This window comes from Salmo salar, chromosome ssa06 (assembly GCF_905237065.1).
Source record: "Salmo salar chromosome ssa06, Ssal_v3.1, whole genome shotgun sequence".
Classification (NCBI taxonomy): Eukaryota; Metazoa; Chordata; class Actinopteri; order Salmoniformes; family Salmonidae; genus Salmo; species Salmo salar.
Window position 1 is genome coordinate 5,320,290 of NC_059447.1, and position 24,984 is coordinate 5,345,273.

At 46.6% G+C, this 24,984-nt stretch overlaps 1 protein-coding gene across 2 annotated transcripts; it reads left to right on the plus strand.

Annotated features, from left to right (window-relative positions):
- The first annotated feature begins 2,432 nt into the window (after positions 1–2,432).
- LOC106606316 (nuclear distribution protein nudE homolog 1) lies at positions 2,433–24,933 on the plus strand. Of its 2 annotated transcripts, none has more exons than XM_045719627.1 (9): positions 2,433–2,969; positions 4,475–4,630; positions 4,804–4,957; positions 15,718–15,866; positions 16,458–16,594; positions 17,371–17,616; positions 17,725–17,810; positions 19,392–19,543; positions 20,338–24,933. In XM_045719627.1, exons 2-9 carry the CDS (start codon positions 4,545–4,547, stop codon positions 20,384–20,386), a joined length of 1,059 nt encoding a protein of 352 aa, XP_045575583.1. In that variant the 5' UTR covers positions 2,433–2,969; positions 4,475–4,544; the 3' UTR covers positions 20,387–24,933. The 2 variants fall into 2 exon arrangements, with proteins under 2 accessions (XP_045575583.1, XP_045575582.1); XM_045719626.1 differs by having other exon boundaries at positions 2,434–2,965.
- The last annotated feature ends 51 nt before the right edge of the window (positions 24,934–24,984 follow it).

The following is a 24,984-nucleotide window of genomic DNA, read 5'->3' on the forward strand; positions in this document are numbered from 1 at the left end:
AGAGAGGGTCAGGCTCCTTGGGCTTTGCTGTGGACCCTCTGGGTTGGGTGTCCTCGGAAGAACGGTGTAACTCCAACCAAGTGGTAACATATCGTTTTGGGTTCCACTGTGCAAGAGGGGTCGATAGAGTTTTATGAACATCAAGGCAGACACGGTGAATTTAGATATATTTTTTACGTTCTGATTGGCCAAAGTTCTCAATCCTCCAAAATCTAATATTATTGGTCAAATACACATGGTTAGCAGATGTTATTGCGAGTGTAGCGAAATGGGCCTTTGCATTGCACACATGTAGCCTACAGTTCTACCTTGGTATGTCAGGGTGGGAAATGTGAATTGGGCCAAGTTGGAGGGTAATAATGCATTTAGGTTCTAGTTTATTGAGATGTGTGAATGCACCACACCAAAATATGGATTTTATGGCTGTTTTAAAACGAATTTCCTGCAATTCATACGTAGTGTTAGGGTTTGACCAACTATTTGTTTGCATAACCTATATAATAAAACAAAGAAGCTATGCTATAATGTAAAGTTTATACTCTATATGATAAGAGCATACTGCTGTGTGAGAGGAAGGGGCTCATGGGATGTTGAGTCATATGGAAAGAATGCAGATGCTGTAAATCAGGGATATGGAAGAGCTTGTTAAAAGATAAGGGCAGGATATGGGTGAAATGTATATGCGGAGGGGTGTCGGGGTTTTAGAGAACTGTGCATTGTGCAGTCACAAGAGAAATCGACTGCCGAAGATAATAACTACGCCCGGCAACAGGAGGCGTCTCGAGGTTGGGACAAACCTGCACGCCAACGACAGGATGAGTAAGTTTAAACCACGCTCATCCTCCCTCTGACAGGCCAGCAGTGAGCAGGAACTATCTCAGTTCTCTGTCTGCCCTGCGTGGTGTTACAGGGAGCCCGTATATACGAACCACATATTTACCATAAATGTGTTTGCATTAATTAAAGTACAAAGAAATCAGAAGTTACTATGTGCTGACTATTTTGTTCTGATACCAGATTCGAATTGACACGACCTGACAGTAGTAATGATTTATGTTCACTACTTAGTCAATTGATTTGATGATTACGTCTATGCAAATAAATTAGATCATAGTTAACCTCTGTGTTTTCTTTTATTCTGTAATAGGGTATATTGTAACCATGGGTTCAAGCTAATCAAATAAAAATTGATTTCGCGCTGACCTTTTAGATCCACGAAGGGCGCTCCAATCCTTTAAAAATAGCCCTCAAGATCTGTTGCCTTACGGCTAATAGTCCTGCTCATCACTTATTAATACAAATAAAAAGATTATCACTTCTCACAAAGGTGCTCGTTTAGTAAAGTTAGATCAAAGCGGGAATCAATGTCTTGCAAAATCACAATGATTCATTAGTAGCCTATTTTACTTAACAGAACCAAATATAATAGCATAGTAGGGCAATAACATTATTGTTACACCAAAAACACCACATTTCTATTGAGATTTTAGGATGGTTAACTGAAGCTGAATAGTGGAAAAATATATAATGTGCCCAAACTCAAAAGAGCCACTTGGCAGGATATATATGCTTTGATTGAAACTAAAATACAAGAAAGGCTAATACTTAACACCATCTGCTGTAATTCGCTCACGAAACAGTAATTCAAGAAGGTAGAAATCCATATTCCCATGAAACTGATTAAGATCAATCAAACGATTGGCATGAAGATGCCGTTTCACCGGTAAAACCATAAGAATTACGATTCACGATTGACAGTCATGGCGGCCTATTTGTTTTATTAGGTATGTTTAACTTGGTGTTTGAGGGTAATAAAACATGTTCTTGAGACAATATGTGTGGGCCTAGTCAGACGTTGCTAATGGAGGATGCATTTTATGCGTATTCTATAACAGGGCTCACCGTCCCTGCTTCTGGAGAACTACCTTCCTGTAGGTTTTCATTCCACCCTAATCTAGCGCACCTGATTCTAATAATTTGATGGTTTATAAGATTAATCAGGTTATTTTATTTATTTAACCTTTATTTAACTAGGCGAGTCAGTTAAGAACAAATTCATTCACCCCGGCCAAACCCTAAGCAGGACAACGCTGGGCCAATTGCGCGCCGCCCTATGGGACTCCCAATCATGGCCTGTTGTGATAAACCCTGGAATCGAACCAAGGTCTGTAATGACCCCTGTAGCACTGAGATGCAGTGTCTTAGACCGCTGCACCACTCAAGAGCACCAGGTTAATTACAACTGGGGTAGCAGTGAATCCTTACAGCACGGTAGAGCACCAGGGTTGGAGAGCCCTGTAATAATAGGCTACATCTGTCGGTACAAACTTTGATTGAGGAAATGATGACGTCATTTACATATTTTTGGGCTCCCTCACCTAAAAAAAATTGCACTAGATATAAAGTGGGTTTTTTCGAAGTTGCCACGTGCGTTCACTCATATCAGTGCATTTGTAACAACCTAACCATTATAACACTTTATTAGATCATATTAACCTCACGTAGCAAATTAGCTATTACATCTTTTGTTTACCAAATTCGACACCCATTGACCTCCATACAAACATTTTATTGAGCAGATTTTGTGCGGAGTAAAACCTCTCGCTTCGCCTCTTCCTCTTTGCTTAAAAGCGCATTTGATTTAACCGACTTCCTAAGCAAATCATGAACGCGATTGGCCATTCATCGCCCTACACACTTGATTGACAGTATAACCGACCAATGGTGAGAGGTTAAACTATCGCGGTGGTTGGAGGATTAGCGATGAGTCTTCTTTGGACAAAAGAGATATGCAGCCTTCGCATTGTTCTAGTTGGCAACTTTGTTACTACTTTCGGCCAAGGGATGATCTATGTAACAACATTTTCTGGATACTTTTGTTCCGTTTTGTAGCTCCGTTATAAAGGTACCGTCATCTTTCGGCACCGTTGGAGCACCGGCTGCTAGCCACCACAAGCAATCCTAGGTAGGTTAGTATCAACTGTCAATATACTGGGATTTAAATCGCGATGGTAACGTAAATTTATGACAGACTCGTCCGTTAGTTCGATGTATAGGCAAATTATGCTGTCTGCACATATACATTTGTAACTGCATTTGGTCAATTCTGACTCTGGTTGCGTTATTGTAAAATTGGCAGAAAATAAATGCCAGAGCATAGCTACTTAGTTTGACCAGAGACTACATATTGCAAGCATAACAATCTAACGTTGTCCAGTTGACACTGCTTGTTACTGGTGTGAAGGCGAGAATACACTTCCCCTTTTGTATTCTGACCAAAGTGCAGTTTCTTTTGCTTGCTGCCTTGTTTGCTTGTAACATCAGTTAGCAAATACTTGAATGTACAAGTTCAGATATTGTTTAAATCTTACAAACACTGCTTTTAAGACTTTGGTTATGAGTAGAATGGCAATAGCTACAAAATAAACAAGTCATATTCCAAATTCGTCCATTTGCTTTGTTTGAATAAACATGATACATTCATGTACTGTTAAAATCTCCACCTGGCACAGCCAGAAGAGCACTGGCCACCCCTCAGAGCCTGGTTCCTCACTATGTTTCTTCCTAGGTTTTGGCCTTTCTAGGGAGTTTTTCCTAGCCACCGTGCTTCTACACCTGCATTACTTGCTGTTTGGGGTTTCAGGCTGGGTTTCTGTACAGCACTTTGACATCAGCTGATGTAAAAAGGGCTTTATAAACAAAATTGATGTTCATTAAGCCTGGCCGTTGTGCTTTTCTTTGCGTTCCTATAGTTTGACAGCCATCCTATTGTCATCAGTTGACACTGACAGCGCACTCCTTAGCTAGCTAGGTGATGACTGACTTATGTCGTTGTAGTTTGCACTAAACTCCTGTAACCCTTTTCTGCTGTCCTGTCTTGCCTGAAGCACATTGTTGACTTGGAAAGGCTGAATAGAGAACTCTTTCGGAAGAAAAAGTATCAACACTGTTGATCATCTAAGTTTAGCCTACTGACTCGCACCTATTTACTGACTCTCGCCTGCCTGCCTGCCTTCCATTTACTGACTCTCGCCTGCCTGCCTTCCATTTACTGACTCTCGCCTGCCTGCCTTCCATTTACTGACTCTCGCCTGCCTGCCTTCCATTTACTGACTCTCGCCTGCCATTTACTGACTCTCACCTGCCTGCCTGCCTGCCTGCCTGCCTGCCTGCCTGCCCCTGCCATTTACTGACTCTCGCCTGCCTTCCTTCCTTCCATTTACTGACTCTCGCCTTACTTCCTTCCTTCCTTCCATTTACAGACTCTCGCCTTACTTCCTTCCTTCCTTCCATTTACAGACTCTCGCCTTACTTCCTTCCTTCCTTCCATTTACAGACTCTCGCCTTACTTCCTTCCTTCCTTCCATTTACAGACTCTCGCCTTACTTCCTTCCTTCCATTTACTGACTCTCGCCTTACTTCCTTCCTTCCTTCCATTTACTGACTCTCGCCTTACTTCCATTTACTGACTCAGTGAGAGAACTGTAAGAGAGGGAGAGAAGAAGAGATCGGGGAGAGAAGAGTTACCAGTGGTGTGGGCAGAGATGGGAGAACCAGAGCCCCTTAAGTTTGTCTCTCTGGAGGAGGAGGTGGACTACTGGAAGGAACAGGCAGCCAAGCGCCAACAGAGGTACACACACACACACACACACACACACACACACACACACACACACACACACACACACGAGAGAGAAAGTAGCAGTCTGCCAGGCCCCAGCAGAGGTACCCACAGGTATCTGCTTAAACCGTAGTGTCCTCTGTTACTCCACGACCACCATCTTGACCCCTAACCTCTCCCAGGGCTGAGGAGGTGCAGGAGGAGCTGCAGGAGTTCCAGCAGATGAGTCGTGACTATGAGGTGGAACTGGAGACTGAACTCAAGCAGTGTGAGACACAGAACCGAGAACTCGTCACACAGAACAACAGGCTACACATGGAACTGGAGAACTACAAGGTATGAACTGTTGACTTGACTCTAGTTTAGAGCAGCGTTTTTCCAACCTCTACTCAGGGACCCCCAGCCCTTCCATTTATTTCAATTATTACACACCTGATTCAACTTATCAAGCCCTTCGTTATAATATTATTATTATTATTATTATTATTATTTATTACATTTGTAAAGCTCTTCTCATTATACAGAATAATCTGCGGGTGCATAAAATCAACAACAAAAAAAGTTGACCTGACAGCCCGATCCCCGAGGGACGGAGCTTGGTCCCGGGGGTGTGGAAGAGCAGGTTATCTCTTGACCTGACAGCCCGATCCCCGAGGGACGGAGCTTGGTCCCGGGGGTGTGGAAGAGCAGGTTATCTCTTGACCTGACAGCCCGATCCCCGAGGGACGGAGCTTGGTCCCGGGGGTGTGGAAGAGCAGGTTATCTCTTGACCTGAGGGTGGAGTTATGGAGGGAGAGCAGTTCCTTGAGATAAGGAGGGGCATTGTTATGAATCAAATCAAAGTTTATTTGTCACGTGCGCTGAATACAACAGGTGTAGACCTTACAGTGAAATGCTTACTTACAGGCTCTAACCAATAGTGCAAAAAAGGTATTAGGTGAACTTTAGGTAGGTAAAGAAATAAAACAACAGTAAAAAGACAGGCTATGTACAGTAGCAAGGTATAAAAGTAGCGAGGCTACATACTGACACCGGATAGTCAGGCTGATTGAGGTAGTATGTACATGTAGATATGGTTAAAGTGACTATGCATATATGATGAACAGAGAGTGGCAGTAGCATAAAAGAGGGGTTGGCGGGTGGTGGGTGGGACACAATGCAGATAGCCCGGTTAGCCAATGTGTGGGAACACTGGTTGGTCGGCCCAATTGAGGTAGTATGTACATGAATGTATAGTTAAAGTGACTATGCATATAAGATAAACAGAGAGTAGCAGCAGCGTAAAAAGAGGGGTGGGGGGGCACACAATGCAAATAGTCCGGGTAGCCATTTCATTACCTGTTCAGGAGTCTTATGGCTTGGGGGTAAAAACTGTTGAAGCCTTTTTGCCCTAGACCTGGCAAGCTCTCAACCTGCTCCACTACAGCCTCGTCGATGAGAATGGGGGCGTGCTCTGTCCTCCTTTTCCTGTAGTCCACAATAGTCTCCTTAGTCTTGGTTATGTTGAGGGATAGGTTGTTATTCTGGCACCACCCGGCCAGGTCTCTGACATCCTCCCTATATGCTGTCTCGTCGTTGTCGGTGATCAGGCCTACTACTGTTGGGTCGTCTGCAAACCTAATGATGGTGTTGGAGTCATGCCTGGCAGGGAGTACAGGAGGGGACTGAGCATTCACCCCTGGGGAGCTCCAGTGTTGAGGATCAGCGTGGCAGATGTTGCTACCTACCCTCACCACCTGGGGGCGGCCCGTCAGGAAGTCCAGGATCCGGTTGCAGAGGGAGGTGTTTAGTCCCAGTATCCTTAGCATAGTGATGAGTCAGCAGGAGGGTTTTGAATTCAATCTGGAATGAGACTGGGAGCCAGTACAGCGATGCCAGGACGGAGGTGATGTGATGGTGTTGAGATGGGGAGCCAGTACAGCGATGCCAGGATGGAGGTGATGTGATGGTGTTGAGACTGGGAGCCAGTACAGCGATGCCAGGATGGAGGTGATGTGGTGGTGTTGAGATGGGGAGCCAGTACAGAGATGCCAGGATGGAGGTGATGTGATGGTGTTGAGATGGGGAGCCAGTACAGCGATGCCAGGATGGAGGTGATGTGGTGGTGTTGAGATGGGGAGCCAGTACAGAGATGCCAGGATGGGTGTGATGGTGTTGAGATGGGGAGCCAGTACAGAGATGCCAGGATGGAGGTGATGTGGTGGTGTTGAGATGGGGAGCCAGTACAGAGATGCCAGGATGGAGGTGATGTGGTGGTGTTGAGATGGGGAGCCAGTACAGCGATGCCAGGATGGAGGTGATGTGGTGGTGTTGAGATGGGGAGCCAGTACAGAGATGCCAGGATGGAGGTGATGTGGTGGTGTTGAGATGGGGAGCCAGTACAGCGATGCCAGGATGGAGGTGATGTGGTGGTGTTGAGATGGGGAGCCAGTACAGAGATGCCAGGATGGGTGTGATGGTGTTGAGATGGGGAGCCAGTACAGAGATGCCAGGATGGAGGTGATGTGATGGTGTTTCCTCACTCTCATCAGGATCCTGACAGAGCTGTTCTGGATGTACTGGAGCTTCTGGAGGAGATCCAGGTGAAGACTGTTGTAGTAGTCCTGGAGACTCCTGCCAGGGATCCTGGAGACTCCTGCCAGGGATCCAGGTGAAGGATGTGTTGCAGTAGTCCAGCCTTGAGATAAAGGCATGGACCAGCTTCTCTGCATCAGACTGAGTGAGGGGGTGGGACTGAGTTTGGTCAATGTTCTTGAGGTGATAGAATGACGTTCTACACTTTTGTTTGATGCGGCTGTCAAAGGTCAGGAAGTAATGGAGCTTTACACCCAGACTGGAACCTGAGGGGGGACAGAAGGATGTTCTGTCCTGCAATGGTGAGGTGTGTTATAGGTGCATGCTGGACCTGGTGGGGGCTGCCAACTAGTAGGGCATTGGTTTTGCTGCTGTTCAGTTGAAGGACGTTTTGCTTCATCCATGCCCTCATCTCTCCTCCTCAAGGCAGGTGTTCAGACGGGCACATGCATCAGAGGGACTTGGGGGCAGTTGACACCTACAGCTGGGTGTCAACAGCATAGCAGTGGAAGGAGATTCCACACAACCCAAGGGGGGAGCATGTACTGGATGGTCCCATGGTCCAGGTCCCAGACCCACCATGTCACCTGCGGTGTCCCACATGGATCTGTTCTTGGACCCACCTAGCGACATGTACTGAGTCCTGTCTGAGAGGTAGGAGTGGAACCAGCTCAGCGCTGGTCCAGACAGTCCAATGGTGTCCCGGAGGGTGGGGTGGTCGACAGTGTCAAGAGCTGCGTGCAAGTCCAGGAGGATCTGGAGACAGCCTGCATCAGCTGCCATCAGCAGGTCATTGGTGACCCTGAGTAGGGCCGTTTTTCAGCGCTGTGGGCCGGCCGGAAACGTGACTGGAACTTCTCAAATGGGTGGTTCTGATTGAGATGGCCTTGAAGCTGTACATCAACCACTTTTTTTCCAACACCTTAGAAAGGAGAAGTTGGATGTTGGCCTGTAATTATCCAGCACTTCTGGATCCAGGGCGGGCTTCAGAAGGGAGCTGTTGACAGTGGTCTTAAAAGGATGGTGAGGCCCAAGTTTCTGAGACGCTGCAGGATGCAGCCAATGGATTTAGTATTTTTCAGTTCTGGATGTGATGACCCTCCCACTCTGTCTGCTGAATTCTCTCTCTTTGCTCTTGTTTTCCTTAATAGGATGTCGGTGGGCGAAGCCGGGAGGGTCGTCAGTGAAATGGGACACATCTGGGCCCGGGTGTGTCCCGGGATAAATACACCTTTCTCCCATTCATTGAGGAGACTCTCCACGCAGACACACTTATGTTTTGGTTGTGGCATTTTGTGGTTTGTTTGTTTTTGGCACCTCTCAACACCCATCATTATCACCATCTATGCATGCAACCACTCACTTACACTACTGAACTGGCTACACACACCATTGTTAATTGTATATAGTTTACTTTATTATCTTCATGTTGTTTCCCCTCTTTGTTATGGGCTATGAGCCGGTTCGGGACATGGAGTTTAACAGGGAGCTGAGTGAGCGAATGTGATGTCCTGTATTTTTATGGGGGCGTGGAGGTCAAGCACACTGGTCAGGGATTGGTTGTAGAACTCCACAATTTCATCCACTGACAGGCTGGCTGGGTCAACATTCTTTTCTAGTTCTGACAACGTATGTGATGCTTGGACTTGGTTAGAGGGGGAAGGAATGTCAAGTCCAGTGAGACAACCTTGTGGTCAGGCACACCGAGGTCATAGACCGGCATGTTGTTGATGGGGTCAGTGATGACCAGGTCAAGTATGTGCCCACGGGGGGTGTGTGTGTGTGTGTGGGGGGGGGGGGCGGGACATCAACAAGTTGCTTCAGGTCAAGACAGTCAATCAAGCTCAACAGCAGAGTGACATGAGGGAGAGTCAACGTGGATATTGAGTTTGGCTTTTACGGCAAGACATTCCAAAGAGCACAGTTCGGGCAGGAGGGACCGTTTTCAATGTTCGTCAGCATTTTGCTACTGAACGTGGCCCGAGTCTGTCTGATGCAACGCCTGCAGTCCCAGTTGTATTTGAATAGGTATTTTCCTATCAGCCAGTTGACAGTTTGGGCCAGTGTTTATGAGCCTGCTATCTCTGAGGATGATAGGGAGGCTGCTGGTCTAAAGAACTCTCCATGGGACAGGTGTGTTTGTGTGTGTGATGAGGGACTATATTCATCACAAGAGGTGATCACTCCAGACCTCCTGAGGCAGAGAAGAGATTCAGCAGTTTTAGAACTCATTTCATGTCATTTTACTCATTTTGCCATGAGGCAGAGAACAATTAGCAGTTTACCGCTAATTTATTGCTATTGTACACATTTTGCCGTAGGGTGGAGAGATGTTTGCAGTTTATAATATATCTGAGTGAGTGACTAACAAAATCAATGGGGGAGGGGGGGGGGGGGGGTCAGTAATTAGACAGTCTAGCAGCCAACTAACTTACAATAAAAATAAATATACTGCTCCAAAAAATAAAGGGAACACTTAAACAACACATCCTAGATCTGAATGAAAGAAATAATCTTATTAAATACTTTTTCCTTTACATAGTTGAATGTGCTGACAACAAAATCACACAAAAATAATCAATGGAAATCCAATTTATCAACCCATGGAGGTTTGGATTTGGAGTCACACTCAAAATTTAAGTGGAAAACCACACTACAGGCTGATCCAACTTTGATGTAATGTCCATAAAACAAGTCAAAATGAGGCTCAGTAGTGTGTGTGGCCTCCACGTGCCTGTATGACCTCCCTACAATGCCTGGGCACGCTCCTGATGAGGTGGCGGATGGTCTCCTGAGGGATCTCCTCCCAGACCTGGACTAAAGCATCCGCCAACTCCTGGACAGTCTGTGGTGCAACGTGGCGTTGGTGGATGAAGCGAGACATGATGTCCCAGATGTGCTCAATTGGATTCAGGTCTGGGGAACGGGCGGGCCAGTCCATAGCATCAATGCCTTCCTCTTGCAGGAACTGCTGACACACTCCAGCCACATGAGGTCTAGCATTGTCTTGCATTAGGAGGAACCCAGGGCCAACCGCACCAGCATATGGTCTCACAAGGGGTCTGAGGATCTCATCTCGGTACCTAATGGCAGTCAGGCTACCTCTGGCGAGCACATGGAGGGCTGTGCGGCCCCCCAAAGAAATGCCACCCCACACCATGACTGACCCACCGCCAAACCGGTCATGCTGGAGGATGTTGCAGGCAGCAGAACGTTCTCCACGGCGTCTCCAGACTCTGTCATGTCTGTCACGTGCTCAGTGTGAACCTGCTTTCATCTGTGAAGAGCACAGGGCGCCAGTGGCGAATTTGCCAATCTTGGTGTTCTCTGGCAAATGCCAAACGTCCTGCACGGTGTTGGGCTGTCAGCTCAACCCCCACCTGTGGACGTCGGGCCCTCATACCACCCTCATGGAGTCTGTTTCTGACCGTTTGAGCAGACACATGCACATTTGTGGCCTGCTGGAGGTCATTTTGCATGGCTCTGGCAGTGCTTCTCCTGCTCCTCCTTGCACAAAGGCGGAGGTAGCGGTCCTGCTGCTGGGTTGTTGCCCTCCTACGGCCTCCTCCACGTCTCCTGATGTACTGGCCTGTCTCCTGGTAGCGCCTCCATGCTCTGGACACTTCGCTGACAGACACAGCAAACATTCTTGCCACAGCTCGCATTGATGTGCCATCCTGGATGAGCTGCACTACCTGAGCCACTTGTGTGGGTTGTAGACTCCGTCTCATGCTACCACTAGAGTGAAAGCACCGCCAGCATTCAAAAGTGACCAAAACATCAACCAGGAAGCATAGGAACTGAGAAGTGGTCTGTGGTCCCCACCTGCAGAACCACTCCTTTATTGGGGGTGTCTTGCTAATTGCCTATAATTTCCACCTGTTGTCTATTCCATTTGCACAACAGCATGTGAAATGTATTGTCAATCAGTGTTGCTTCCTAAGTGGACAGATTGATTTCACAGAAGTGTTATTGACTTGGAGTTACATTGTGTTGTTTAAGTGTTCCCTTTATTTTTTTGAGCAGTGTATATTCCTGACATAGCCTAATTAAGTGACTGTCAGTAGGTAGATTCTGTCACCAATTATTGGATGGAAACCTGTCTGTATTTTTATTTCTTTTTTATTACCAAAACTTCTTTCCATCACAGCTGTCAGGATTTTTTTTTTTGTCTTCAGTATGACTACTTGCATAACTGTGGATGGGAATGTGGTTAGGGGAAGGAGACAACCACTCAGTTGTTCAACTGAAGTGTGTCTTCCTCATGTCACCCTCTGAATCAGAGGTGCGGGGCGTTAGTGCATGCCTGGCTGTGCTTGAGGTGACGACACTTTGGAACCGCTGACGATGTCTGACTCTCACTTCCTGATGGATGTACTTCCTGTGACACGCTGCCAGCGGTTGAGTCACACATGAAGTTACAAAAGCTATAGCATCCTGTCTATTACCAAACTTAAGCTGTGTGTGAAAAGGTACTAGCTGTCAAAATTCTTGTTTCCTCTCAAAGATCATTAGAGGGAGGGACCTTGGATCCCCTCCTCCAATGAGCTTTGAGAGAAATTGAGGAAGCAAAGATTAGACTGCAGGCCCATTAGACTGACATGGCTACTGGCTAACGTGAGTATTTGCATGCAGAGATAATTGAGATGGTGCAGAAATTTAAGTCCGCTAGTCTTGTCATCGGTCATTTCCCTAACAAACTGTCAGGTCAGGCTGATCTGCTGGCTGTTATATATCTTTTCCTGGAACACTTGACTGTACATTTCATATACCCTGTGTAACTGAAGATAAATTCTGTTGTCTTGATGAATATGGCCTCACTAACAGTCTGCTGGATTTATACACCACCATCACCCTGTTGTTGTTCTACACCACCATCACCCTGTTGTTGTTCTACACCACCATCACCCTGTTGTTGTTCTACACCACCATCACCCTGTTGTTGGTCTACACCACCATCACCCTGTTGTTGTTCTACACCACCATCACCCTGTTGTTGTTCTACACCACCATCACCCTGTTGGTCTACACCACCATCACCCTGTTGTTGGTCTACACCACCATCACCCTGTTGTTGTTCTACACCACCATCACCCTGTTGTTGGTCTACACCACCATCACCCTGTTGTTGGTCTACACCACCATCACCCTGTTGTTGTTCTACACCACCATCACCCTGTTGTTGTTCTACACCACCATCACCCCGTTGTTGTTCTACACCACCATCACCCTGTTGTTGTTCTACACCACCATCACCCTGTTGTTGTTCTACACCACCATCACCCCGTTGTTGTTCTACACCACCATCACCCTGTTGTTGTTCTACACCACCATCACCCTGTTGTTGTTCTACACCACCATCACCCTGTTGTTGGTCTACACCACCATCACCCTGTTGTTGGTCTACACCACCATCACCCTGTTGTTGGTCTACACCACCATCACCCTGTTGTTGGTCTACACCACCATCACCCTGTTGTTGTTCTACACCACCATCACCCTGTTGTTGGTCTACACCACCATCACCCTGTTGTTGGTCTACACCACCATCACCCTGTTGTTGTTGGTCTACACCACCATCACCCTTGTTGTTGGTCTACACCACCGTCACCCTGTTGTTGGTCTACACCACCGTCACCCTGTTGTTGTTCTACACCACCGTCACCCTGTTGTTGGTCTACACCACCGTCACCCTGTTGTTGTTCTACACCACCATCACCCTGTTGTTGTTGTCTACACCACCGTCACCCTGTTGTTGTTGGTCTACACCACCGTCACCCTGTTGTTGTTCTACACCACCGTCACCCTGTTGTTGGTCTACACCACCGTCACCCTGTTGTTGGTCTACACCACCGTCACCCTGTTGTTGTTCTACACCACCGTCACCCTGTTGTTGTTCTACACCACCATCACCCTGTTGTTGTTCTACACCACCATCACCCTGTTGTTGGTCTACACCACCATCACCCCGTTGTTGTTCTACACCACCATCACCCTGTTGTTGTTCTACACCACCATCACCCCGTTGTTGTTCTACACCACCATCACCCCGTTGTTGTTCTACACCACCATCACCCTGTTGTTGGTCTACACCACCATCACCCTGTTGTTGGTCTACACCACCATCACCCTGTTGTTGTTCTACACCACCATCACCCTGTTGTTGTTCTACACCACCATCACCCTGTTGTTGTTGGTCTACACCACCGTCACCCTGTTGTTGTTGGTCTACACCACCGTCACCCTGTTGTTGTTGGTCTACACCACCGTCACCCTGTTGTTGTTCTACACCACCATCACCCTGTTGTTGTTGGTCTACACCACCGTCACCCTGTTGTTGTTGGTCTACACCACCATCACCCTGTTGGTCTACACCACCATCACCCTGTTGTTGTTCTACACCACCATCACCCTGTTGTTGTTCTACACCACCATCACCCTGTTGTTGGTCTACACCACCATCACCCTGTTGTTGTTCTACACCACCATCACCCTGTTGTTGTTCTACACCACCATCACCCTGTTGTTGTTCTACACCACCATCACCCTGTTGGTCTACACCACCATCACCCTGTTGTTGGTCTACACCACCGTCACCCTGTTGTTGTTGGTCTACACCACCATCACCCTGTTGTTGTTCTACACCACCATCACCCTGTTGTTGTTCTACACCACCATCACCCTGTTGTTGTTCTACACCACCATTACCCTGTTGTTGTTCTACACCACCGTCACCCCGTTGTTGTTGGTCTACACCACCGTCACCCCGTTGTTGTTGGTCTACACCACCGTCACCCCGTTGTTGTTGGTCTACACCACCGTCACCCCGTTGTTGTTGGTCTACACCACCGTCACCCCGTTGTTGTTGGTCTACACCACCGTCACCCCGTTGTTGTTGGTCTACACCACCGTCACCCCGTTGTTGTTGGTCTACACCACAAGAGTCGTCTTAAGATACTATATATGCATCCCCTTTTCCCCATATAGCGGACTGCTATAGAACGGGGCCCGTACTCCCCATATAGCGGACTGCTATAGAACGGGGCCCGTACTCCCCATATAGCGGACTGCTATAGAACGGGGCCCGTACTCCCCATATAGCGGACTGCTATAGAACGGGGCCCGTACTCCCCATATAGCGGACTGCTATAGAACGGGGCCCGTACTCCCCATATAGCGGACTGCTATAGAACGGGGCCCGTACTCCCCATATAGCGGACTGCTATAGAACGGGGCCCGTACTCCCCATATAGCGGACTGCTATAGAACGGGGCCCGTACTCCCCATATAGCGGACTGCTATAGAACGGGCCCGTACTCCCCCATATAGCGGACTGCTATAGAACGGGGCCCGTACTCCCCATATAGCGGACTGCTATAGAACGGGGCCCGTACTCCCCATATAGCGGACTGCTATAGAACGGGGCCCGTACTCCCCATATAGCGGACTGCTATAGAACGGGGCCCGTACTCCCCATATAGCGGACTGCTATAGAACGGGGCCCGTACTCCCCATATAGCGGACTGCTATAGAACGGGGCCCGTACTCCCCCATATAGCGGACTGCTATAGAACGGGGCCCGTACTCCCCATATAGCGTACTGCTATAGAACGGGGCCCGTACTCCCCATATAGCGGACTGCTATAGAACAGGGCCCGTACTAGATTAGCCTCGGACAAACTCACCTGATTCAACTCATTGAGGGCTTGATGATATGTTGAATCAGGTGAGTTTGTCCAGGGCTACATCAAAAATGTGCTGTTGGGGTACTGGAGGACTTGAGAAACTCTGTTGGGGTACTGGAGGAGTTGAGAAACAGTGTTGGGGTACTGGAGGAGTTGAGAAACAGTGTTGGGGTACTGGAGGAGTTGAGAAACAGTGTTGGGGTACTGGAGGAGTTGAGAAACAGTGTTGGGGTACTGGAGGAGTTGAGAAACTCTGTTGGGGTACTGGAGGAGTTGAGAAACAGCGTTGGGGTACTGGAGGAGTTGAGAAACTCTGTTGGGGTACTGGAGGAGTTGAGAAACTCTGTTGGGGTACTGGAGGAGTTGAGAAACAGTGTTGGGGTACTGGAGGAGTTGAGAAACTCTGTTGGGGTACTGGAGGAGTTGAGAAACTCTGTTGGGGTACTGGAGGAGTTGAGAAACTCTGTTGGGGTACTGGAGGAGTTGAGAAACTCTGTTGGGGTACTGGAGGAGTTGAGAAACTCTGTTCTACTGGAGGAGTTGAGAAACACTGTTGGGGTACCGGAGGAGTTGAGAAACACTGTTGGGGTACCGGAGGAGTTGAGAAACACTGTTGGGGTACCGGAGGAGTTGAGAAACACTGTTGGGGTACCGGAGGAGTTGAGAAACACTGTTGGGGTACCGGAGGAGTTGAGAAACACTGTTGGGGTACTGGAGGAGTTGAGAAACACTGTTGGGGTACTGGAGGAGTTGAGAAACACTGTTGGGGTACTGGAGGAGTTGAGAAACACTGTTGGGGTACTACTGTTGACCACTTCTGCCCCCTATCCCCTCCAGGAGAAGTATGAAAGGCAGCACTCGGAGGTGTACCATCAGATCTCTACTCTGGAAGAAGACCTGGCTGAGACCACGGCCATCAGAGACCAGCTCCATAAATACATCAGAGAGCTGGAGCAGGCTAACGATGACCTGGAGAGATCCAAGAGGTAAGAGAGAGAGAGGGGGGAGGGTGTAACTGGAGCAGGCTAACGATGACCTGGAGAGATCCAAGAGGTAAGAGAGAGAGAGGGGGGGAGTGTAACTGGAGCAGGCTAATGATGACCTGGAGAGATCCAAGAGGTGAGAGGGGGGAGTGTAACTGGAGCAGGCTAATGATGACCTGGAGAGATCCAAGAGGGAGGGGGTGTAACTGGACAGGCTAATGATGACCTGGAGAGAGCCAAGGGTGGGGGGGGGGGGGGTGTGTAACTGGACAGGCTAATGATGACCTGGAGAGAGCCAAGAGGTGGGGGGGAGGGGTGTAACTGGAGCAGGCTAATGATGACCTGGAGAGAGCCAAGAGGTGGGGGGAGGGGTGTAACTGGAGCAGGCTAACGATGATCTGGAGAGATCCCTATATCATAAGCACCTCTCTTTTCTCTCTGTTCTCCCTGGACCATCTCACTGGCAGGATTCTTACATGTAGAATAGAGAATGGTTCTTAATGATGTACACTAACACCACCTAACTCCTCACCACATCATCTTTACCCCCTGTCCCCCTGTCCCCCTTTCCTCCTCCTCTCACCCCTCCATTAGGGCTACCATCATGTCTCTGGAGGACTTTGAACAGAGGATGAACCATGTGATAGAGAGGAATGCCTTCCTGGAGAGTGAGCTGGATGAGAAGGAGAACCTACTGGAGTCAGTTCAGAGACTGAAGGATGAAGCCAGAGGTATGAAGACATGAAACACCTAGCCTACCTCTATCTCAGACCTACCCTTTCTGTTATGTCTAATACTGCTGTATTAAAGTCAGCTGGATGAGAAGGAGTCTACTGGAGTCAGTTCAGAGACTGACGGATGAAGCCAGAGGTGTGTCTAGGATTAGGATCCCCATTAGCTAACGCCGTCATGTTAGCTCATTCTCCTGGGGTCCAACACCAATTAATAAGACATTACAAACAATTACAAATTAAGACTTTACGGACATTTAACACGTAGACAATACAGACAATTAAAATACCTGACAGGAAACACATTTAACAGTCAGTTGATGCATTCTATTTCCTATCCAGTCACATGGTCTTTACTTTTTGCCTGAGAAATATGGATTGGTAAAGAGTTCCATTCAGCTATGGCTCTATATAAAACTGTAGGTGTAAGGCTGGGACAGTGTTGGGACAGTGTTCATGTGTCTCTGTGTTATGAATTAATGGTCCTGGTCTGGGTAACTGTTGGTCTGGGTAACTGTTGGTCTGGGTAACTGTTGGTCTGGGTAACTGTTGGCCTGGGTAACTGTTGGCCTGGGTAACTGTTGGCCTGGTTAACTGGCGGTCCTGTTGGCCTGGTTAACAGCTAGAAATAATAATGTTCCAAGCCGGAGATTCCTCTCCACAGGCGCAGGGGGCTGAACCAGGGATGGAATGATCCCTCAGAGCTGTGCTAGCTATGACATCATCAGTCACTCTTAAAGGGACAGGCTTTCTTACTGTCTCTCTGTGTGTCTTAGATCTAAGACAGGAGTTGGCTGTCCAACAGAAGCAGGAAAGACTACTGTCCTTCACTGTCACCAAGAACTCAGACAAGACGGAGGACAAAACATCCCTCCATACCTCCCATTCATCCACACGACCGCCCTCATCCCTCCATACCGCTCCTCCTCCTGCTCTCCCTCCATCCCTCCTCTCCACGCCCTCCAGACCCCCCCACCCCTCAGCAAGCCCCTTCACCACCCCCCCACCCTCTTACAGCAGAGGTGAGTGCCCCCGTGTATGTGTTCATGTATAAAATGTGTCTACTCACTAAATTCCCGGATCACACCAGGAGATGTAAAACTCTTTTATTATTGTGTGTGTGTGTTCAGGCGATGGCCTATCAGGTGCTCCTCTCACCACGTCGACACGTATCTCAGCTCTCAACATCGTAGGAGAACTGCTGAGGAAAGTCGGGGTAAGATGATGTTCATTGAAGGTCTGCGATGATTGTCTTCTAATTCTCATACACACACTACCCACCTACACACTACACAACTACACCAGGGGTTCCCAACCTCCATCTGGGTCGTCAACGTTTGGTGGGGGCGCGGGACATTCCTTTATTTGAGTGGTAATTATTATTATAATTTTATTTTTGCGATTTGTTTATACAAATCTAAAATTATGCATAAATCCGCAACGCTTTAGGCTAGCAACAAGCAGTAAAATGATTTATGCTAGCAACAAGCAGTAAAACGATTTAGGCTAGTGTAACAGTATAGCTTCCGTCCCTCTCCTCGCCCGAACCAGGGACCCTCTGCACACAGACAACAGTCACCCTCGAAGCATCGTTACCCATCGCTCCACAAAAGCCGCGGCCCTTGCAGAGCAAGGGGAACAACTACTTCAAAGTCTCAGAGCGAGTGACGTCACCGATTTGAAGCGCTATTAGCGCACACTCCGCTAACTAGCTAGCCATTTCACATCGGTTACACTAGCAACAAGCAGTAAAACGCTTTAGGCTAGCAGCAAGCAGTGAAACGCTTTAGGCTAGCAGCAAGCAGTGAAACGCTTTAGGCTAGCAGCAAGCAGTGAAACGCTTTAGGCTAGCAGCAAGCAGTGAAACGCTTTAGGCTAGCAGCAAGCAGTGAAACGCTTTAGGCTAGCAGCAAGCAGTGAAACGCTTTAGGCTAGCAGCAAGCAGTGAAACGCTTTAGGCTAGCAGCAAGCAGTGAAACGCTTTAGGCTAGCAGCAAGCAGTGAAACGCTTTAGGCTAGCAGCAAGCAGTAAAATGGCAGAGGAAGACGTGGCCCTGATGTACATGGGTATATATTGGTTTGTTGCTATGACATTCAGAAGCTGAGCTACGACCTTCTAAAGTGGAGGAGTCAAAGAAATTGGACTTTAGTTGGGAAAGTCATCTGATACAATGTGACTGTCGCTATCAATTGATCGAATCACTTTCTGTAAAAGAGTATGCATAATTAAATTGAGGTTTAATATAAATAATTCTAATAAAACATAATTGGTAGCGGAATAACATTTGGGGCAATCGGGTCTAGACTTTATTTTCTAAATCTATTATTATCATTAAATAGCCTCCCTAAATTTTGTTAAACTATGTAGAATGACTTGAAATGAGCTTCAAAACAACAATGTTCAAATTAAACCAAAATCAAGCTGGTGTTTATTGATTAGCCGATATTAAATTCAAGTGACATTAAAAAAGGGGGACTTGGGGAAAAAGGTTGAGAACCCCTGCACTAATACCTCCCTCATACAGGTAGTGCAGGGATTCTGTCTCTGTGTGATTTAACATCTGTTTCCTGTAAGTCGTACAGCTGTAACAGGAAGTCTGCTGACTGTTCTGTTCTCTCCATCTTCCTCTCTGACCACAACACTGTTCTGTCTTCCTCTCTGATCACAACACTGTTCTGTCTTCCTCTCTGATCACAGCACTGTTCTGTCTTCCCCTCTGATCACAATATCACAAACACATAACATAACTGTGTGTGTGCGGCCTGCGCCTGCATCCATCCATGCCTGTGGTTTCAGAACCTGGAGTCTAAACTAGCGTCCTGTAGGGAGTTTGTCTATGAACAGTCTCCTGGTTGCAGTACCCTCTCTGGGGGACAGGTGGCGCCACCCATCCAGAGAGGCTCTTCTTCTGACACACCGTCCACCACCAACGGACTCTACGAGAAAGGGTGAGGGGGTCAACTATAGCTAGCTCTACGACTAGCTCAATAATGACTGCATCTCCAATGGCACCCTAATCCCTATAGGCCCTGGTTAATAGTAGTGCACTAGAGAATAGGGTGACATTTGTTACTCAACCAATGACTTGACAAGCCATTTCATAGCCTACCTACAATTGAATCAAGTAATGTAAACAGACATTTACTCTGTTATGGATCTAGATTCTGATCTGTTTAGTTTGTAACAGACATTTACTCTGTCAGGGATCTAGATTCTGATCTGTTTAGTTTGTAACAGACATTTACTCTGTCAGGGATCTAGATTCTGATCTGTTTAGTTTGTAACAGACATTTACTCTGTCAGGGATCTAGATTCTGATCTGTTTAGTTTGTAACAGACATTTACTCTGTCAGGGATCTACATTCTGATCTGTTTAGTTTGTATTACATTAAACTGGAACCTGACAGCCCATCAGCGAATGAAATGGACACTGAAGACCAATACATAAACAAAAATATCCCATTAGTCGTAATGTCGTAGCCTACAACCTAATGAACAAATATAAAGCTGATTCGGTAGTCTACATAATATTAATGAACGATGATGATCCTTAACCTACAACAAAGCCTATTGGGGAATGACAGTCTGAAAATAGCCTGGGATGGAGTCCTAACAAAATGGCTGAAAATAGCCTGGGATGGAGTCCTAACAAAATGGCTGAAAATAGCCTGGGATGGAGTCTGAAACATTCTGTTAGTTGTAGTGTGCTGTTAAAGTAATCTGTTTCTGTTGTGTGTTACAGAATGGTGAAGATGTTAGACTTCGGACCAGGACCAAAAATTATTCTGTGAACTCCCCCCCCTCCACCCTAGCCCCACACCTCATCAACCCCTCCCTCCATATCTATCAGGGTCGTATTCACTAGACACCGAATGGCGGTAAACTGGCTGAAACGGGGAAGGACTAACTGAACTTGTCCAATAAACTGCTGTTGTTTTTTTGTGCGAAACCTGTTCTGTTGCAAAATGTTTTTCTCCAGTTAGCTACAGCGTGCACTAATGAATATGTCCCTGCCCAGCACAGTCTCCCTAGGTCACCAGGCTTGTATCCCAGCTTTCAGCTTCCAATGGGGTTTAATGTGCTAGCGTACAGCTCTCACTCTGGAAAGGAATGGACCAGATCACTGGACATCACGGAAGTGAGTCTAGAGTTCTAGAACGTCATTGAGACAGAACCTCACCCTCTAATGCAATGGAACGTCATGGAACCTCAGTGTTGATATCAACTGTTCTAGAGCGCCGTTGAGGAGCTTTGATGACGTCACGGATCAACGGTACTCCTTCCTCTGCACTTTACCCAGGATGCTTTGCCCTGGGTCTCTTATCGAGGACTGAGAGAGGCTTCTAGGAGCGGGGCTTATGGCTCTGACACTTCCTGTTGGGACTAACCTGTAGCGGACTTATATCTGGTCAAAAGTAGTGCACTATCTAGGGAACAGGGTGTGACCAGGGTCTATAGGTCTCTGGTCAAAAGTAGTGCACTGGTCAAAAGTAGTGCACTATGTCGGGAATAGGGTGCCATTTGAGACGTGACCACAGTGTCTCGCTACAGGACGGCACGTGTTTTGTTGTTACATTTGATCTGTTCTGTTTTTGATCCTTTGGTTGTTTTATGGAGGAAGAAGTCTTACTGGAATGAACGTTTATCCACACAATAATGATGAATTATATTTTACTTCACTTGAATACACCCCCTTGTTTTGTCTACCAATGTTTGAATAATAATACTGTGACTGAACAGTGACACCTACTGGTTAAGGACAGGAAGTGGAAGGAGTGTTAAGAGGGTCAGGAGTAGGGTTGCTAAATTCAGGTAACTTTCCCAAAAATACCCTGGTTTTCCAGAAATCCTGGTTGGAAGATTCTCAGAATCAGGGTGTAGTAAGCAGAGAATCTGGAATCCTTCAGCCAGGATTTCTGGAAAAACCAGGACATCTTGGGACTAGTCAGGAGGCAGAAGGAAAGTTGGCGTAGAAGGTTTGGTAAGGAATAGATATACTTTGCACCTTTTTACTGCAGGTCCAGGATCAGATGTTGTCCCTCTAATGATTAAGGGTGGGGATTGGGGTTAGGGTAATCTGATCCTAGATCTGTGAGTGATTGGTTAGGTTGAGGAATGTGTTCGGCATAGAGAGGGCTTCTGTGACAGCATGGGCAGCGCCATTGAGGGATTTCTCAATTTTAAAGTAGTCAATTTTTTCAACGGTAAAGCAAAGGTTGGTAAATTACTGCCCCCTGGATGGTGTTGCCTGAACGGGTATTAAGCCAAGGTTGGTGATTTACTGACACCTGCAGTTATGTAATGTTAGTATAGTATAATTCATTGGCTGATCAGTCCTACTGACCTGGATGGAATTCTGTAGTCCTTTCCTGACCGATAGCAAGTACCAGCCACTTGACTACTTCAAAATGGTGAAACTCCTCAATGGCTCGCTCTGCCCATGCTTAAACCAGCTTTGTAGCACAATAGCCGTCTATCCTAGTCTATAGTGTTGAGGGTGCTACTGATGGTGGCACGTCGGCCTGGTAAAACCTGACTGAGCGCTAGCCTGCGCTCACCTTTTAGAGCTTCAACATGACTAGGCTGATATTATAACAGAGTTAGATTACCAAAGTTTATGATGTCCTGAACTATAATGTGTTTAAACTATAGCAATACAGTAGGATTTTCTTACTAGTAGAAGTCTTCAATGAATGAACAATCCGTGAATAATCCACGTGAAGATTGAAGCCGTATTTTATAGTTGTACGTGGAAATGTTGATATTTGGATATGAACTCAGACAGCCACGTATGTTGCACAGAGGGTAGTCAAGATTTATTTTTGTTATGCGACAGCCTTACCTGTGAATGACTAGGACTGCAAAATTCCATTAACTTTCTCAAAGTTCCCACATATTCCATAAATCAAGGTTAGAAGATTCACGGAATCAAGCAGGAATAAGCAAGAAATCCAACATTCCAACCAGGATCTTCTGGAAATCATTTTCTCTTTTTTTTAAGTTACCTGAATTTTTCAACCCTATGAATGCCACTGTGGTTTGGAATCTCAGGGTTTTTAACCCATATGACAAGTGTTTAACACGTTGTATATGGTGACGCAAGTGTAACACAGGTTATTTGGCTAGGATAAACCAGTGGTTCACAACTGGTACTGTACACCACCAAGTAATGTACTCCATGCTCTGCCCTATACCCCCTCAGGAGTCTTCGGCCAGTAAGCCTATTGTCTCACGAGTCTTTGACCAGTAAGCCTATTGTCTCACGAGTCTTTGACCAGTAAGCCTATGGTCTCAGGAGTCTTTGACCAGTAAGCCTATGGTCTCAGGAGTCTTTGACCAGTAAGCCTATGGTCTCAGGAGTCTTTGACCAGTAAGCCTATGGTCTCAGGAGTCTTTGACCAGTAAGCCTATGGTCTCAGGAGTCTTTGACCAGTAAGCCTATGGTCTCAGGAGTCTTTGACCAGTAAGCCTATGGTCTCAGGAGTCTTTGACCAGTAAGCCTATGGTCTCATGAGTCTTCTCAAGTAGTCTCTGTGGATTGGCCAGTTACCCCCAAGGGTTCTAGTACCACTGGTTGTGAACCACTTGGGTTACTATGCCTGCATGGTGAATAACCTTGCCTGAGATCTGAAGACTCGCGTTAGCTCCCTAGGGTAATGCCTTGGCTTTAACTCAGTGGGCTAACACAGTCTCTAAAGGCCCTAATGGCCTGGGTATGTGGGTTTGAATACCTGGCTGATCATTCTCACCCCTATGTTTTGGGTATTGGTGTTGGTTCATTCTGTGATGACAGGCTTGTGTGTTAAATACCAACCCATTCCCTGTATAGGGCCCTTCTTTTTTCCCCAGTTAAAAGTAAGGGCATACTACTCAGTCATAGGAGCCAGTCAAAAGTAGGGTACTATATAGGGAATGGACGCACTCAAATACTGTCACACCTATATTGATGAACAGCACGTAGTCGCTTATATCCTGTTGGGTGAAGCTTTGTGCCTTACTCTGAGACCACAGTGTGGTCTGACCTTATTAAAGATGTCTCTCTGTAGCTGGGACCTCAGTGTGGTCTGACCTTATTAAAGATGGCTCTCTGTAGCTGGGACCTCAGTGTGGTCTGACCTTATTAAAGAGGTCTCTCTGTAGCTGGGACCTCAGTGTGGTCTGACCTTATTAAAGAGGTCTCTCTGTAGCTGGGACCTCAGTGTGGTCTGACCTTATTAAAGATGGCTCTCTGTAGCTGGGACCTCAGTGTGGTCTGACCTTATTAAAGAGGTCTCTCTGTAGCTGGGACCTCAGTGTGCTCTGACCTTATTAAAGAGGTCTCTCTGTAGCTGGGACCTCAGTGTGGTCTCTTTCTACTGCTCGGGTACCGGTAATACACCTCAGCCCATTCAGTTCTAGCCAATGATATAGCGTCATAGACTTAATGCCAAACAAACTAATATTTAGTCTAACTACCCTCCTAGGTCCTAGGCAAATGTAGTTTATCTGAAACTGTTGGATAGACAGGAGTAGCAACGCAATATGCTAAATAACACCTCTGATTAGGCTAGGTGAAGTAGTCACCATGTTTATACCTATCCAATCCTTATAGATTTACCAATTTACTAGGTGCTTCTTTAAAAAAAAAAAAAACTGTGTTTGGAAATGAGGAAAAGAGAAGAATATTATAAGTTGGCTGCTCAGTTCAGCTCAGTACTTTTGCCATGCAAGAGTATAAAAGTTACCAAGTCTGTTTCAATTTAGAAAGTAAAACTAAAATACATTTGTAATTGGAACGTCTGTTTACTTCCAGGATTGACTGAATTGAAATGGAACTGAGCCCAACCCTGAAAGTAACCTTGTTCTGTGATGAGGGGGACGTATGACTACTTCAAGGAAATGTGTTTTATGTTACAAAATACATGTAAGGGTTGATTCACTTGCTTTGGTTCTTACTTTTTCCCTGTATGGTACTAGTAATAATATAGGATGTAAGAAAATACTGTTCTGTGTGTTTAAAATGGGAGTGGATACCTACGTGTGACTTACTGCTTGTTGCTCAGGGGGTAGAATGTATGAAGCAATCTCATTTGAAATGTCTAGCTTTAAAAACCTCACTGTATGGATGGGGTGTGTCTTGTTTCTGTGAATCAGGAAGTCACAGAGATGGACACCCAATGAGATGTCATGTTGTTGCTTTGTGTAGCAACTCACAAGCTTCTTTACTAAAATATACACATTTAGTTTTTCCATTAAATATGTTTTTCATCCTGGGATGCCTCTTCCTGTATCTAATAAGTCATGTTTGGTTAAATGTGTCTCTGACCCAACTGTCCTCAATAAAACTGACTTGGTGAAAGAGATGTCTTTTTTTTTTTTGCTGTTGAACAAAATCCACAGACAAGAACAC

What these genes read in the sequence shown, in the direction of transcription:
- LOC106606316 (XM_045719627.1), top strand. Translation starts at nt 4,545, where the DNA reads ATGGGAGAACCAGAGCCCCTTAAGTTTGTCTCTCTGGAGGAGGAGGTG. An exon ending in ACTGAAGGATGAAGCCAGAG is followed by an intron (nt 16,595 to 17,370) that starts GTATGAAGACAT and finishes TGTGTGTCTTAG; the next exon opens with ATCTAAGACAGGAGTTGGCT. An exon ending in AACTGCTGAGGAAAGTCGGG is followed by an intron (nt 17,811 to 19,391) that starts GTAAGATGATGT and finishes CTGTGGTTTCAG; the next exon opens with AACCTGGAGTCTAAACTAGC.